The sequence below is a fragment of the Acinonyx jubatus genome, chromosome E2 (genome assembly GCF_027475565.1).
Source record: "Acinonyx jubatus isolate Ajub_Pintada_27869175 chromosome E2, VMU_Ajub_asm_v1.0, whole genome shotgun sequence".
Taxonomy (NCBI): domain Eukaryota; kingdom Metazoa; phylum Chordata; class Mammalia; order Carnivora; family Felidae; genus Acinonyx; species Acinonyx jubatus.
The window spans coordinates 34,936,531-34,953,631 of NC_069396.1; the positions used below are offsets into that span (position 1 = coordinate 34,936,531).

The 17,101-nt window shown below is 42.4% G+C and overlaps 1 protein-coding gene across 1 annotated transcript in view; it reads right to left on the reverse strand.

Moving 5' to 3' along the window:
• Positions 1-4,926: 4,926 nt before the first annotated feature.
• LONP2 (lon peptidase 2, peroxisomal) overlaps positions 4,927-17,101 on the reverse strand; it is a 103,056-nt gene continuing 90,881 nt past the window's right edge. The window contains exons 13-15 of the mRNA XM_027044422.2: positions 9,032-9,239; positions 8,427-8,617; positions 4,927-5,339 (exon numbers count right to left, since the gene is read on the reverse strand). Of these exons, the coding sequence (XP_026900223.1) occupies positions 5,118-5,339; positions 8,427-8,617; positions 9,032-9,239 (621 nt within the window). The 3' untranslated portion in view covers positions 4,927-5,117. The remainder of the gene's footprint in view (positions 5,340-8,426; positions 8,618-9,031; positions 9,240-17,101) is intronic.

Consider the following 17,101-nt stretch of genomic DNA (forward strand, 5'->3'; position numbering starts at 1 on the left):
CTCTTAACGTGTCTGCTTTAGCTCTAAGTTTGGTTAAAATCCAAATAGTTTTCCCATTCAATTCTGTACTTCATAACTGAAAACAGTGTGCTGCATTTTGAAGTGTGATAGAATTATTCTAAGCAAAAGAATAAGTATATGGCCTCCGTTACACAGTCTTGTTTTTCTTCCCTCTTGCTTACATTTGTATTCTCACAATTCTGTTAGGAGACTAATTGTGATTAGTTAAAATGCTGATCACTTTTTCCCCCTTAAGAAAAAGAAACACAATAAAGATGAGTTAGTATTTCATAGCAAAATGGTTATGAGCCTGGGCTCTACAGCTGACTTCCAAGGACCTACATGCCGTTCTAGTTCTACTGTACTTATCAGCCATGGGACCTTGGGCCCCAGTTTCCTAATGTGTATGATAGGGTTAATTATGGTAGCTACCCCAGAGGGCGAGATGTGATACCAGTAAGTTAACCTAGAACAGTGCTTTGCACACAATAAGTACCCAGCAAATATTAGCTGCTGTTATTATGCCTTTAACCAGAACTGTATCTTTAACTTGCAAATTACCCTGAGGCACCTGACAGGATTCTGAAATTGCCTTCTGAATGGCCAAAGATCATTTTGTGTGGTTTTTACAGGTGCACTGAACTTAGAAAGTCAGTTAAAATTAATTTGGACTACCCCCTTATCCCACCACCAATTCTGGATACCAGAATTTACTTCTGGTAACCATTTCCAGGAAATGAGATTTGTGTAGTCTCTTCCCTCACATAAGCATTATTTTTTGAATTGGTTGTAACATCTGCTTGTATAGCCATTTTTGTGGTGAAAGGTCAACCACAAAGGTGTATCTTGGTCTATTCCTGTTAGCATGTTTTTAGAAAAGCAGTTTTCCCTCCTCATTTGATGTATTGAATACTTTGGTGGAAGTGTATCATTTTGTTTTTAAAATATTTTGAAGTGTTTCTCGGATTATGAAAGTAGTGTGTCCTCAGTGTAGGGTTTGGGGGTGAGAAAATGGCACATGCAAGAGAGAGATGTAGGCGTCCATTCAGAGATGACTGGGAACATTTTTATTTTTCTAGTCCTTTGTGTATTTACGTGTGTTTTGATCGTTTATAACCCCTTCATGCCCGCACACATAACACAGCCAATGCATAATTTTAGACACCATTTTGGGAAATGTTTGTGAGGATTAATTATAATTTTATCCAGTTTCCTGATGTTAGATACTGCTTTGTCCAATTTATCCATGTAAATCTTTTCTGGCTATTTATAAATAACCTGTGAAATTTCTATATGTTTCCTGATTCTATCCTTGGGATCCTTTTTTTTAAGATCTTGTTACTTTTTTTATCATCATTTTCTGGAGAGGTTTCAATGGACACAGAGTAGCAGTGTGTAGGATTTTCTCTTTCATTGTAACCTCATGTTTTGCTATTTTATGCAAATTAAGATAGTAAATTTTGTCTACTATAGTAAACAAAATGTAATTTGACAGCTATAAGGTTGATATCTTAATCTTAACTATATTTTAAGTCATCTTCATATTCTTGGTCTAGAGGGATGATGATGAGATCTATAGCCATTTCTTGGTCCACTTGAGATTTTAATCATCTTTGTTATAATCAGTGTTCTTTCTCCTATTAATGCCCTGCCCTGTCATTTGGTGTCTTGGTGTTTTCTTTCAGGGACTTGTATAGGGTGGGATAGGTGATCTTCTTAAACTTTGTTCTTTTGCGTTTATACATACATGTATTTTTTAATGTTTACTTTTGGGAGAGACCGGGGGACAGAGGATCCCAAGTGGGCTCTGCACTGACAGTGAGTCCAGTGTGGGGCTCGAACTCCATGAACCTGACATCATGACCTGAGCTGAAGTCTGACACTCAACCTACTGAGCCACCCAGGTGCTCCTCTTTTGCGCTTACATTCTTAAACTTGAATTTGTTCTGTTGGGTTGAATCATGGGCCAGTTTTATATGTTGATTGTTGGAGAACAGTTTTTTGTTTTGCTGATTTTTATTATAATGATTAGTTTTTTAAGGCCCACATTTCTTTCTGTAAACTACATGTATGGGAGTGGCTATAGAAAAATCGTGTCCTCCTGCACTTAATTATGGGAAAGTTTACTTCATTTTAGTGGTTCCTAATTGGAAAATACGAAGTCAGCCTACTATACCCTCAGCACTTGATTACCCCACAACATGGATGGCATCTAGTCCAGTGAGCTCCTGGTGGCGTAGACATCACTAGGCACGGTGTCCAAAGATGGGTGTCCGAATCCTGTGCATTTCAAGCAGCCACTACCAGAGATGGCACTGGAAATGAAACCCATTTGCATCCCACTCTTACGAAGAGAATTTGTGCTATGAGCAGAAAGCAAGTCTTGACTGATGTCAAGGAAGAGAAGGAAAGAAGGAAATCTTTGTGTTTCACTCAGCACACACACATTTTTGCCCCCTCTCTTACACTAAAAAAATTCAGGTAGGTTTAGCAGCCTTTAAATACCACTCATATAACCAGGAGATCTTATTTGTGATCACAGATTTATAAACTGTTAAATACTTTATGATCAGATGCCATTTTTCACTGTAATCTAAAGCACTAAAAACCTCTGCCCCTGATAATATGGTTAGTGGTCAGGTTCAAACAAAAGAGGCAGAATCAAGTAAAAAATGTGTATTCCTTATGTAGACCATATAGAATTTCTTGATTACCAAGACACCTAAAGCTTTATTTAGTTTTCGTACTTGAAGAGTTTTAAAAGCTCATACGTAAAAGGCATGCAGAGTACTGGTTAAATACATCCCAAGGCCTCTCTAGCCCTACTGAATTAGAATTTCTGAGTTAGTCAACATTTTCAATAAAAATCCCCAGCTGGTTGTGATAAAAAGGGTGTTTAGATAACACTTTAAACATAATGCTAGGGAAAAAAACCATCATTAGTCATTAGGGAAATGCAAATCAAAACCAAGAGATGCTACCTCACACCATGGGGATGGCTATTCCCAAGGTGGAAAAGTGGTGGCCAGGAGTGGAGAGACTGGGATCTGTGTGTATTGCTGGCAGGAATGGCAGATGGTGCAGCTACGGAGGAGAACAGTTTGGTGGCTCCTCACAGTTAAGCATGGACTCCTCCTAAGAACAGCAAGTCTACTACTGGGCATATACCCCAAAGAATTGGCCAGCAGGGGACATGGCTAGTCGTACACTCATTATTAGCAGAACTCTTCACAACAGCCAAGAGGTGGAAACAACCCAAAGTTTCAACAGATGAATGGGTAAGATGGGGCTCGTGCACACAGTGTCATGTTATTTGAAGAAATGAAACTTCTGATGCATGTGGTCAGCATGGATGAACCCTGACAACACACTAAGTAGGTCACATACGAAAGGTTACATAATTGGCAAATTCATGGAGAAAAGGGGTGGCTGGAAGACGGGAGTCATGGTTCAGAGGGTAGAGTTTAGGATCATGAAAAAGCTCTGGATAGTGCTCGCTTCGGCAGCACATATACTGAAAAAGCTCTGGATATAGATAGTGGTGATGGTTACACACCATTGTGAATATAATTTCCCTGAATTACATACTTAAAACTGGCTAAAATGGCATATTCATTTGTCACAATAAAAACAAGTGAATGAAATGAGAAACCAAAACCAATCCCAGAGAAACAAAGGTCATACTGTTGAATAATGTCCTACACACCTGGGTTTTTGCCATTGGCTCTTTAGAAAGGGGTGCGTGCTGAAGCAGGGGGCGCCGGGGATGCCCTACTGCTGCTCAGATGCGTACAAAGCTGTGTGTTCAGGACTCTTAAGGAAGAACATGGGTTAAGTCCCACTTTGTGTTCTTTTGCTACTTCTGGGTGTAAGGAGTCAGAGCGATCTGGGTATGGATCAGCTCCCTCTGGTTGCTGACAATGAACATTGTATTTTCCTCCCCCGTAAGGATGGCTGAGAAGTGTGAAGTCCTGACAGTGAGAGGATAGTTCGTGAAATGTTTTTAAATGCCCTGATGCTTGCTCTCGCACCAGCCATAAAGAACGCTAGATCTGGATGTGGGATTCCAGAACACATTACTGGCAGGTATTTAGGTAATTTGCAGACCCCATGCTCTTCTGAGGCATTCCCCAGTATCTACATGTGTTCCAGCATTCTGTTAACACAGGACTGTGAACGTCAGCATTGTTTGAACCTTGCATTCTCCTCAATCTTCACGGGAACACGGACTTCAGTACTATTGCTTGCATTTTACAGGTAAGGAAAAGCTAAGTAATTGGAAGAGCCCGACTTCCTTCTCCAGAGCCCAGATTAAGTCACAGGAGAAGGGACCATGGAAAGTACTGGATCTGGGAACTGGCACAGCAGACCGGGAACAGACGGGAAGTGACAAGAGTCAGAATACCAAGTTTGGGGACCCTCCCAGGGTGGATGGCTGCCTCTCTCTGGAAACCGGACTTCTTTTTAACATGATGTGTACTAACATGAGCCACCAGCCTGGTGTAAACGATCACTTTCTGACTGCCCCTTCCTTCAGCATTAGTGGCACCAGTACCAGGGTGTGTAGACCTCACCACAGCTTCACCTCATTGAATAGTTGCCACAAAGACTAATGGTGATATTTTCATCTTTGCCCAGTACCCCTTCTATGTTGTTTTTGGGATTTGATAATGTCTCCCGGTGACTCTGCTAAGGTCTATACCAATGGTTCCTGATGTTGACTGTGCATCAGAATCCCCTGCAGGGCTTCCCAAAGCAGATTTCTGGGCCTTCACCACCCAGAGTTTGATTCAGGTCTGCTGGTGGGCCTTGAGAATTTACATTGCTATCAAGTTCTCAGTAGAGATGCTCCGGTTCAGGCATCACACCGAGAACTGATGCTCTGTACCTCTCCAAGGCCAGTAATGATTCCACTGAAGACAAGAATTCAATTTTTATCAATCCGTTTATTCAATTAACATTTTTATAATCAACACCAGCCATTTGAGTGAGGTTACTGTCGTGATCATGTTCAAAGATTAGGGACACCTAGCCTACCTCTACTGGTATGAACAAAAACCTTTTCTGTGCCCTTTGGCACTTCATAACTTGCAATTCTGAAAAGTTGGGATTTGGGCCTACAGTTTGCTATTTAAGAGACCAGGTCTGGTCTTGACAATAAAGCCACCATCAAAAGCTGCATTAAGAACTTCATCCAGGCAGCTTGCTGTAACAAAACTTAAATCCTGTCGTACATTGCCCGGGATTTCTTCAAGGTCTTTTTCGTTCCTCTGAGGAATAATGACTTGCTTCAATCCTGCTCTGTGTGCCGCCAGCACTTTGTCTTTAATCCCACCCACCTAGGAGGAGAGAAGAAAGTTACTCAGATTTCTGGACATCCTCCGGCTGTGAAAAGATCCCTGACCCAACTTTTTTTCACAGCTATTTTAAAACGTCTAAATCATCTTCCATTTTGTTACAGCATGAGCTAGGAAAGCCATTAAAAAGGTTAATAAACAGTAAATTGTTTTACATTTCGTGTTCAGTCCTTTTAATGGGGGAAAATTCTAAATTTTCAGTAATGACCACCTTTTATGTCCATGATCCCTTTTTGCACTGGCAAGGTTAATATTTGTATTCCATTCTGTAATCAAAATCTTATCTATAGGTTCATTCTGAAAAAGCATTACATTATCTTGACCACAAATACCATTCCTATAGAGCTTAGTTGGGTGCCAGGATCTCTCCTTCTGTACAGGTTTAAAGCCATAACCTTTGTGCCACTTGATGAAGAAAATCTATCCCAAATGATCTAGGCACTTAGGTGGTTTTAAAGTATGTCCACAATGGTCCCTTCATAAAAGGTGGAGTCTAATCCCCCTCCCCCTGAATGTAGGTCAGGCTGAGTGACTCATAAATGGAATGTGGGGGAAGTGATGCTGTATGACTTTCAAAGTTAACCCATAGAAAATGAGAGTTGCTGCTGCTGCTAGATCGGTCTCTCTTGGATCTCTTGCCCTGGAGGTAGCCAGCTGCCATGTTTGAGATCACCCAATAGCCCCCAGAGAAGCCCTAAGGTGAGGAACTGGGGCTTCCTGCCAACCAGGACCAATCTGCTAGTCATGTGAGTGTACCATGTTGGAAGCAGCAGATCCCCAGCCCCAGTCAACCTTAAGATGACTGTGACTGGGTTGCTGTCTTGACTGTATGATGGGATCCGGAAGCAGAAGAGCTCAGCTAAGCCTCTCCTGAATTCCTGACCCACAGAAACCATAAGAATAACAAACACTATTGTTTTGGGTGGTGTGTTATACAGCAATAGACTCCAAATGCAGCTCTCAGTCATACCACCCAGAACACATAAGCCCTGGAGACAGCTCTCAGAGCCCTCCAACCACCTGCACTGACACTGGCTGCTCCAGGCCCTACTGCACAGCTGTCCTCCTCTTTCTAGGCTCTTCGGTATGCTGCTGACATAACACCTTCCAAGTACCTTCTTCACAAAGAATCTAAGACAAACAGACTCCTTGCATGTATGAAAATAACCATTTTACTTTCACATTTTATTGAAGGTGTATACGAGACTGGACTTCAAGTCATTTTCCATCAGAATTTTGAAGGGACCGTACATCTGGTGTCACAGGAGAATGAGAGAACTTTCTCCTTGGTTACCTGAAAGGCTTTGGGGACGACCTCTTTCTCCCAGCTGGTGTAGACCCTTTCAATCTGAAGATAACCTTCAATTCTAGGAAACGTTCAATTCCATTTTCTGTCTACTAGAATGCCTGATAGCTCAATGTTGGATCTGCCTGCTTTTTCTATTATTTTTTTCTGAACAGTTCTTTGACTAATTCTAAAACAGTTTTAAATCCAAGTTCTGTCTTATTCTCTGTTCTTGAATGGTCTTTGCCAGCGTTAGCAAGCCTTTCTCTTAAATGCTGCTGCTTTTCTTCTGTCTCATGGGACAGGTTTAAAACTGGAGGCTTACTCAAACTTTCCCCATGGGGCTGGGAAAGCCTGGACCTGGTTGAGTGCAAGTGGAAGAACCACTTATTCTATGGAGATTTCTATGAATCCCCTCATTTTGTTTCCCATTTCTTTCCTGCTCTCCTGGTCTGTGCTTTCTGGTTATGAGCCCTTGCTTTTCCCAGATTCCTGCTGGGACGACTGTCTCTATCTCCAATTGTTTCATCAGCCAGGATACTTTCTTCCAGAAGTTGGCTGAACTCAGCTGCTGACTCCCCGCTCATTTCTGAGTGCTTGTATTGCCTTCACTCTGCTTAGTCTACCATCTTGAACTAGGAGGTTGAAGAGTTCATGGTCTGTAAAGTATTTACATTTCCTATTACTAGCACAGCTAGTATTAACCACCGTTACTGTCTCTTGGAATGCAGTTAATTCCTGGGTAAGGTAGAAGAAAAGGGATCAGACATTCTTTTTGAGTAGACCTACTAATGTATCATAAGAATAGGGTTTAGAATATGGTTGAATTCCTGGTTGAATTTTAAAAACTGATATAAGTTTATTTTGAGAGAGTGTGAGAGAGGGTGCACGTAAGAAGGGGAGGGGCAGGGAAAGGGAGAGGGAGAATCCCAAGCAGGCTCGGAGTTGTCATTGCAGAACCTGATGTGGGGCTCAAGAGATCATGACCTAAGCTGAAATCAAATCAGATGCTTAACTGACTGAGCCACCCAGGTGCCCCAGTTTTGGTGATCTTAATTTGTGATTATGATCTACTTTCACCATTACCTCATAAAATAAAGGTGCTCTCAGAATAAAGAACATAAGTTTCTTTTCTCATTGTGCTATGAACCTGCCCAAATTCTGTTATAGACTGGTACTGGTAATTAATGACTTAGAACCCTAAATGTTCACTCAAGTTCTCTGCATTTTATGTGTTTTTAGAAGTAGTTTAGGGTATGGCGGGGAGCCCCAAAGCTCCATATATATAAAGCTTTTTGAGAATTTAGCCATTAGACAGGGCTAGTCTTTGTTATAGTTTCCATTTTATACTTATTTTTCTACAAATCTATCAACTACAGTAATCTAAATTATCTACAGGAGGTCTCACAGGAACTTAAAAGGTTGAAAAATTCGCTTAAAGTTTAAAACTAGCTGCTATCCTGTTTTACACAAAAGCTATCTAGTTAACAATTTGCTAACTACAACAGTCTCAAATTCTTCACCTCAGTGGCTGACATCGCCGATGACCAGACTGATACTTTTTTTCCCCTCATGAGTCTTCTTTCTTAGAAGGGAAAATATGGGGAAAATTGTCAGCTTTTCTTTTATTTCATCAATATTGAAAAATAGGAGCTAGTTACAAAGTATAAAAACTTAGTGTTTTTTTAAACGAAGGTATTTTTAGGAAGAAGGCAAACTACTATGAATTTAAACTTAAAATTAAAAAAATTGAAAACCATATAAATCACTTTCTTAAGACTTACTGGAAGAACGAGACCCCGCAATGTGATTTCTCCAGTCATGGCTACATCCGAACGCACCAGCCGCCCACTAAAAAGTGAGGCGAGACAAGTTACTATGGTAACTCCAGCAGATGGTCCATCTTTTGTGACAGCACCAGCTGGGAAGTGCAGATGGATGTCTGTGTTGTCAAGAAGATCAAAACTTCCAGAAGCTTAAAAAAGGAAATAAGGATTTTAATGTAGAAAAATTAAACCTGTTTTTTTTCCCTCTTAAAAAATAAAAAAGATAAAAATGACTGTTGTGGTTAAATGAATCCCTCAAAATATTAATGGGCAGTGTAATCAGAGTGGGGGTCTGGAAGAAGGATTTCATTCTACTCTGAGTGGAGCTGAAAACAAACCCTCGGAATTAGTTCCTAGTTTAGGCACTAGCCAGATAGTCCTAAAATGGGAACTAGAATTTTCTAAGGGCATTTAAGCAAAGGTTTATACTTTACTGGAGGTGTAACTGTTAATTTAAAGCTCATCTTAATCCTTGTCACAGAACTGTGAGATGCCTCCCGAATCACGATCCAACGGCTCTTCCTTGCTACGGCTGTACCTCTTGCCGGGGCTAGGCCGCTCACCATTGGTCAGATGGTATTTCTTCGCGTTGCTGCGGAGCCAGCTAATTGCGAGATGGGCAGACTCCTTCATGACATCTCCTAGCTGGCCAGTCAGAGTCAGCTGACCTTCGCCATCCATTCGGCTTGCCTCCACGAACATGATTTCCCCACCTAAGGGGGTCCAGGCCAAACCTATTGCCACTCCTGGTTGACTCAACCGCTCAGACACCTTGAGAGAAAGGAGAAAAATGATCAGTTCAGTCAACAACAGCCATTACTTCCCGGCTGGCTAATCACGTTACCAGAGCCTACTTCTTCAGTTTAAACTGAACTCAAAGCTTCAACTCAGAGTACTTATTACTTCACATGATTTGAAGTCACCACTTAGGATGTGTGGCTTTTCCTCCAGAAGAAAAACTAAACTTCCTGTTTGGCATTTATCAGAAACAATTTTACCTTAGAATATGTTGAATAACTTTAAGAGCCACATCTAGTTCCTGCCCTAATTTTGAAGGAACAAACCCAACTGTTTTATCTATGAATATTTTTATTAGGCTACATATTTATAAATACTCCAGAACCTACCTTCATTTGTTTCAGAAACCAGAAGCCCTTTCTCAAATATACGTTTAAGAACCATTAGCTCCAGAAGACGAGTGTGAAGGTAGATATTAAAACCCTTAGATCTTACTTCTCTGCCACTTTCCTTTCTCTGTTACTGCTGCAGAAACACTATAAAATATTACTTCATGATGCCCCAGATCCTTTTGCATGCGCTTAGAGGCCTACTGTGTGCCCTCACTGCCACTGTAAACTGAACGTGTCCACTTGCCCGAAACCACGAGCCAGGTGATGAAGCCAAACAGTTCATCCAAGTTATGAAAGCACATAAAACCTAACAGTACAGCTGAAACACAATCACCCTCTGAGCCTCCACATTTCTTATACTACAGAAGTTATCCGTATCAGGAATGGGGCACATGTCAACCCACTGCTAATGCAGATATGAAATTCTTCCACCAGAGGGAACATCCTCACTGAGAGCAGCAGGATCAATGATCTGAGTTTCTGGTTAAAGGGCTGGGTTGATGATTTTATTCCTTTTCCAAGGGGCTTAGATGGTGAAAATCTTGACTTTAGAATACTTCAAAATCATGTGAGGCATTCACGAAAGCTTTTGGGCACTTATATTTAGTGGTAAGCCGTATAGCATTATTTTAAAAGTTTGTTTCATATTTACAAATTTAATTCTAATTAACTTCATATTTGATAAGTGACAGAGATTTGGAAGTCCGAACTATAGTATTAATTGAGCCGATACTGTGTACTGGGTTTCACTTCTCTCCGCTTTGCATTTGTGTAAACCTGTTCTAGATTTACTTGAAGAGAAAGACAAAAGATCAATATGCAAAAGATCAGTGTTATTTAAAAAAAGTTCAACGTTTATTTTTGAGAGACTGAGACAGAGCACGAGCAGGGGAGGGGAAGAGAGAGAGGGAGACACAGAATCTGAAGCAGGCTCCAGGCTCCGAGCTGTCAGCACAGAGCCCGATGTGGGACTCAAACCCACAAACCAGGAGATCATGACCTGAGCTGAAGGTGGACGCTTAACTGACTGAGCCACCCACGCGCCCCAAGATCAGTGCTATTTAAGAAAAGTGTAGAAGCAACTATTTAGAAAAGTGTTCACAAGGCTTGCTTTCTTTCTAATACAAATCACTTCTCTATACCTTCATGAAATCTACCTTGGGTGGGAATTTGCCCACGGTTCCTGTCTTACCACATGGCTCTTTTCGAGAGCAGAGTGAACTTATCCTAGAGAATTATCCTCAGTGCACTGAATCATGTGTTAACTTAACAGAAAAAGCCATCTGGCAGAATTCTGTTAGCCATAACAAGAACTATCCCTTTCTTATAGCTCAATCCTCAAAACTCATTTGTCAGAATAATACCAAAAATGTCCCCACAGGGTCAGGAGTAAGGTGCTTGTTGATTACTATGTCACTTTGAGAAACCAAGCCAGTTTTCCAATATTCTCCATCTGCTGGGAGGCCTGGTACTTGGGGTTGAGGAACTGATGCATTGCTAATTGAAAGCATGGGGGGCAGGTAAGTACAGAAGGCCAAACCCGAATCACACAGGCCCACAAGCACTGTATTCTGACTTGATGGTAAGTGTTCTCATGTTAACCTGAAGATGGGAAAATGACAAATCTGTGATTTAACAAAACACAGGCGGGAGAACTGACGGGCTTGATTACCAGCAAACCTAGCACCTCTGTGATTTAAAGCTAATAGCAGTTATCGAAGAGGTAAAGAATCTTTAATTCTTAGACTTGGAATCATACTTTTTTTTTTTTTTAAGATTTTATTTTTTAAGTACTCTTTATACCCAACACCAGGCTCGAACAACCCCGAGATCAAAAATTGCATGCTCTACCAACTGAACCAGGCAGGAGCACCTGGAGTCACACTTTTTGAGGGCATGTGTTCTGAAACTGTAACAATCAAGCATCAGGTTTCTATTTTTCCCTCAGAGATGATGGGAGTTCAAGTAAATGTGAATGTAAGACACATGCTCCTTTTCTGCTCATTTTATTAACCTCTTCTTACACAACAATTTGTTTTCATTTTTTTAATTAAGAACATTTTTTAAATGTTTATTTTTGAGACAGAGAGCGAGCGAGCGAGCGAGAGAGCACATGCGCGAGAGCAGGGGAGAAGCAGAGGGAGAAGGAGACACAGAATCCGAAGCAGGCCCCAGGCTCTGAGCTGTCAGCAAAGAACCCTACATGGGGCTCCAACCATGAAGTCATGACCTGAACCGAAGTCAGACGCTTAACCAACTGAGCCACCCAGGCACTCCAATAATTTGTATTTCACAGCACTCCTTAAAAAGTGAATTGATACGGGGGCGCCTGGATGGCTCAGTCGGTTAAGCACCCAACTTAGGCTCAGGTTAATGATCTGGCTTGAGTTTGGGCCCCGCATTGGGCTCTGTGCTGGCAGCTTGGAGCCTGGAGCCTGCTTCGAGTTCTGTGTCTCCCTCTCCCTCTGCCTCTCCCCCATTCACGCTCTCTCTCTCCCTCAAAAACAAACATTAAAAAAAAAAGTGATTTGACACAATAATTTCAAAACTATGTTTATCAGTACTTTTCTATTACTTTCTAATTCCATTAGTAGTCTGTGGAATCATCAGTTATATTAGCCAAGATGACCCTCGGCTTGAAGTGGAGAATGCTTTCCCCCCACAGATGTCAAAGTGGAACATGAGCATCTCAAGTTCACTTCTGTCATTCAATTTCCCACCTGTATATTTTTGTGCTTCCATTATCCTGATCTGTTAACTGCATCTTGTTCAACAAAAATGATCAATTTCTTCTGTAATAATTGTGCAATCATGTAAATCAATCATCTAAATATGCAGATTGAAGAAGTGTTGAAAATATTTAATGAAAAACCTAATTAATGGTTGCATTCTTAACAGCTCAATGGACAGGAGTGTTTAAGGAGCACTTGAGTACTTACTAATCATGGCCAGTTTCCCACTGTTCATCCCCCTTGATTAACCAGAAAGAGTGATAATTGATTGAAACAGTAAATACGTACAACTCTTTGTGACTGTTCCAAGCCCAGATAAATGCTCACAGCTTTATTACCTTATTTACTACTGCAGCCTCATGAGAGGGATCAAGAGTTTTACATTCATTCAACAGTGCTTTACAGAGCATCCTGAGCTAGGCTCCATTACAGACTGAAGGGGCAGGATATCAAAGTGAATACCTCTTAGAACTGACAGACTACTTGAGGACATTAGATGAAGGCACAATTCTACTCCAGCACCGAGAGAGGATGACAGAAGACCTACCGAGTGCTTTCATCTACAGAGCCTTGAAGAGGCAGGAATCCCTGTCTGGGAGCTGGGACAAGGTTATGGAAGAGGCTGAGAAGAGTCTTAAAATATGAGTAAGAGTTTGCTGGGCAGAGAAGGGCCAGGAAGCTATCATAACAGAGAGGCCAACAGGCGCCAACGACTGGATAATTCCAGGGGCCTCCTTTCCAGGGACAAACTCAGTACCGCACTGAATGCACAACCCGAGCCCCCAGAGGGTGGTGGTCCATGTGCAGGCTGGTTAAGCAGTGACACACTGTCGACTGGTTTCTCTCAGACCTCAGAGAGCGTTTCTGCTCCCGCAGGGCCGTCACCGCAGCAGCTACCCATCTGCCAACTTCTTTAAAGTCTTTGTATTGAGATCCTAAGCCTGCAGTTCATGAATATTTGATTTTTCTCCTTGTAAATTGGTTTCCGTTGCGTTTACAAAAGGGAAGGTCAGATCCCGTTTGCTTTGGAGAGTGGCTGGGGTCCATGACTGTCCGCTCTCAAAGCCGTGTTAAATAGCCCCCGTCTGGCCTGATGCCACACTGCAGAGAGCTGGCTGCTTTCAGAGCCCGTCAGTAGAGCCTTTTCTCGGCATAACCCATCCGTGGTGAGCGCTGGGCCAGGCCGCGTGTGCAGCGTCGGTGCTGTAGTAAACAGCATGTTTAAATGTGGAACCAAGAAGTAATTTACCACTGCGATTCTTTTGGGCATTTCATTAGTGTTTACACTCTGCCCACTTCTAGCACCTGATTTTGTCTGTTTGAAAGATAAGCTGATGGAATCTCCTGGAATTCACCTTTGGATGCATTCTATTCAAGATGTTTTAAAAAATCTGCATGTCTATCTTCTTTCCTTTAATATTATTTTTTAAATGACCTTCAGATACGGACTTTTTGTACACCACTGCAGGAAGCCAATACTGAGGCTTTAATACAAAATATGAACAGAGTCAGTAATATTCAGATATCTAACACAATCTCAGGACTAGCAGGATGGACAGAACGTAGACATTTAAGGCACGGATGACTGGTTTTCTGAGGCTGAAAATTAAATTTACCATAAAGACTAGAGCTTACCTGTTCTTCTGTGTCACTACATTTACAATCTGAGAGTTTAAGACTGTAACCCCCCGGAGATATTTAGTCAACTGCAAGACTGGCCAGCTAGGATATGTACCCAGTGATGTGGAGGCTTCTCCTGCTTTCACTGGGGTGCAAATGAAAATTGTAGGATTCTCATTCCCTGTCCCGTCCCTAGGGTATTCATGTAACCAGTAAGAGTAATTACAACTGAGCTGTTATTAATGGCAATCTCCTAACTGACCAGATTAAATAAGATTAAATAGCTGTGATTTGATTCTGTACCTCGATGTGGCCCAGCCCGTGCTTCTGAGGAAGGACTCTAAAGTAGCGTGCCCCATGTCAGCACACATGGCATGCAGGCCACCTAGGCTGCTGCCGACACCTGCACCCATGCCTGCTCCTTCGCACCTTTTCTTCCAGTGCAGGGAGATCTTTCCTTTCCTTTTTTAAAGTGCGTTTAATTGAACTTGTTTCTTTAGGAAATTTCCTTGTATTGGAAAAGGTGACTATGATACTGTCCCTAAGTTTGAAATCTAGACTAAGTTCCCAGAACTCATTTTCCCACCTGTGTAGGGAATTCTAAAGGAATGTTAACTGTTAGTAAAAATGTGCCATCTTACTTTCTCCCTCACTGTTCGTTTGTTAGGTTGGTCACACCTTTGGTAGTAACATATTTTTGCAGATTCTTTTTGATGAGAGTAAGTAGTTAGGGGTGGTATAAGACTATTAATTGCAGGTATAAAATCAGGACTACAAAAACAGTAAAAACAACATTCTTTTTAAAATATATGTATTTTTTTGGTGATTGGGAATGGTCCTGTTAGTTTTTACAGAGTGCAGTGGTTGCAGGAACTAGCATTGTTTTTTTAGCATGTACCAGGCACTATGTGGGTGTTTTATATACATTACCTCACCAAATTCTAAAATCCACCCAAACACATACATACAATTACCCCCTGTGTCAGATGAACACATCACACTCGGGGAGGCTGGGCTCATCACCAGGTGAGGGACAGGCCTCCCTGCTCCTCTCTGACCTTCTTCCTCCTTCCTTTTCCTAAACCCCTGTTTACTGCAGCTGGCTTTCCCACATTCATTCCCTTCTCCCCATTTTCTGCTTTCAAACACTATTCTCCTTCCTCACCACCCCGCATCCTGCCATCATCTATGTCGTGCTAGCATCCACCTCCGGCTATCACCTACGGTGTCCTCAGAAAACAGCTGATGCTCTTCTGCTTCCTGGATTCTCTGAACACCTCCCCAGTTCCAACAACGGTTTCCTCACTGTAACTCAGCCACTCTCCTCTGGGCCCTTATCACTAACAGATACCACATCACCTCTGAAATCTGAATTTTAACCCTGCCATCCCTGATCGTTTTCTTCTCCTTCTAGTTCGCTTGTCCTCGAGACCATTGCTTCTGCCACCTTCACATCATACACTTGCTCTGTCCTAGCTTCAGTTCTCTCCTTGTGTGACAAATGAACCTGTGTTCCAACATTATAACCATTTTCTTGTGAGGGACTCACTATTTGTGCCCCTTTCCTCATTACCCCCACAAAGGCATCCTCATCACACACATGCCATTTCCTGCCCTTCACTCTCGGTCCCACCCCCAGCTCACCTTCCCAAAGACTCTGTACCCGCTGACCCTCTAGCAACACCCATCCTACTCTCTCTACGGGATCGCTGTTATCAGCAAACAGGGCTCCGTTTGGAAACATTCTTCTTGTGGCCTCCACACTCCCTTTGAGCCACCTCATTTCTCTGCAATCATTCACAGCTTCTGAAAAGAGTTGCCCACACACTAATCCACTTTGCTGTCACCTCCCACTCTTTGTCCAACACACTCCCAAATCGACCATGCCCACCACTCCCTGTGGACCGCCTCTTTCGAGGTCATGGACTTCCATGTCAAAGCTAATACACAAACAGCAAACACATTTGGATGTCCCCTCCTTCATGAGGGTTTGTTTGTTTGCCATGCTCCTTTTGTTTTCATGGCAGCATAAAACCTATTTCCCTCTTACCTGCCTGTTACTTCCGAACTTTTTTTTCCCCCCAGGGCTCCTCTTCTTCTCCATGACCCTAACTGTTGGCATCTTTAGGGCCTGCCCTGAGGCTACTTGCTTTTTTCTAGGTATACTTTTCCCTCTGGTGACCTCAACATTTCTGGGACTTTAAATATCCTCTCTTTTCTGACAGTTCTTTAATTTATACCTCCACCTTAGACCTCTCCTCTGAGGGACAGGCCTGCATGTCCACACGTCTCCTTTCCTGTGCCTCGGACATTTCACACTTAACATGTTCACAACGGAGCACCAGCCCTTGCCCTCCATGCCTGTCTTTCCCGCCTCAGTAGATGGCACCGCCATGCAAAGATCCTGTTGCTCCCACCTGATGACTGTTTCCTTTGTTCCCTGTCCATCATCCACCAGCAAGCCCGAGTCTACCTATAAAATGAGCCTCCAATGGTGCTGGAGCAGTGGACCTGACGTCAGTCCTGCCTGTGTGCCTTCCTTACAGTACCACCCTCAACCTGGAATTATGTGTTAACCTGTTCATTTTCGCTATGAAAGTATCATGAAAGGAGAGACTGAATCCTGCCTGTTCACTACTGTATTTGCCAGCAGCTCCTTAATGACTATTTACTGAACGAATGAAACTCTAGAAGAAAATGACAGACCCTAGACTTTTATCTTTATGGAGAACATAGGCATTTAAACCAAAAAAGGTGCCTTATAACACTGTGGGATCACCTCTACACATACTCCAACATTCTTAGTGTAATGTCTCTGCAGACTTTTTACCTGGGAGTGCATGAAGAGTGACAAAGACTGGCCACTGTGAATCCCCTGTGAGAACCAAGGCCTGCCCAGGTGCTGGTGCTCCATCTCTCTCACGTGAGAGACAGATCACACCTCTGGAGTCAGGCCTGAACCAAATCTCAGTTCTGGCAAAAGATGTGTCTTCTTGCAAGTTATTTAAACACTCTAAGCCTGTTTCCTCATCTGTTCTTGGAAAGAGGCCATAACTGAGGATTCAAAGATGTCTTATTTTTGAGAGGGTCTTCGGTGGTGCCTGATACCTAACAGATATACACAAAAAGTAGCCAAGAAACCCATCCCAAC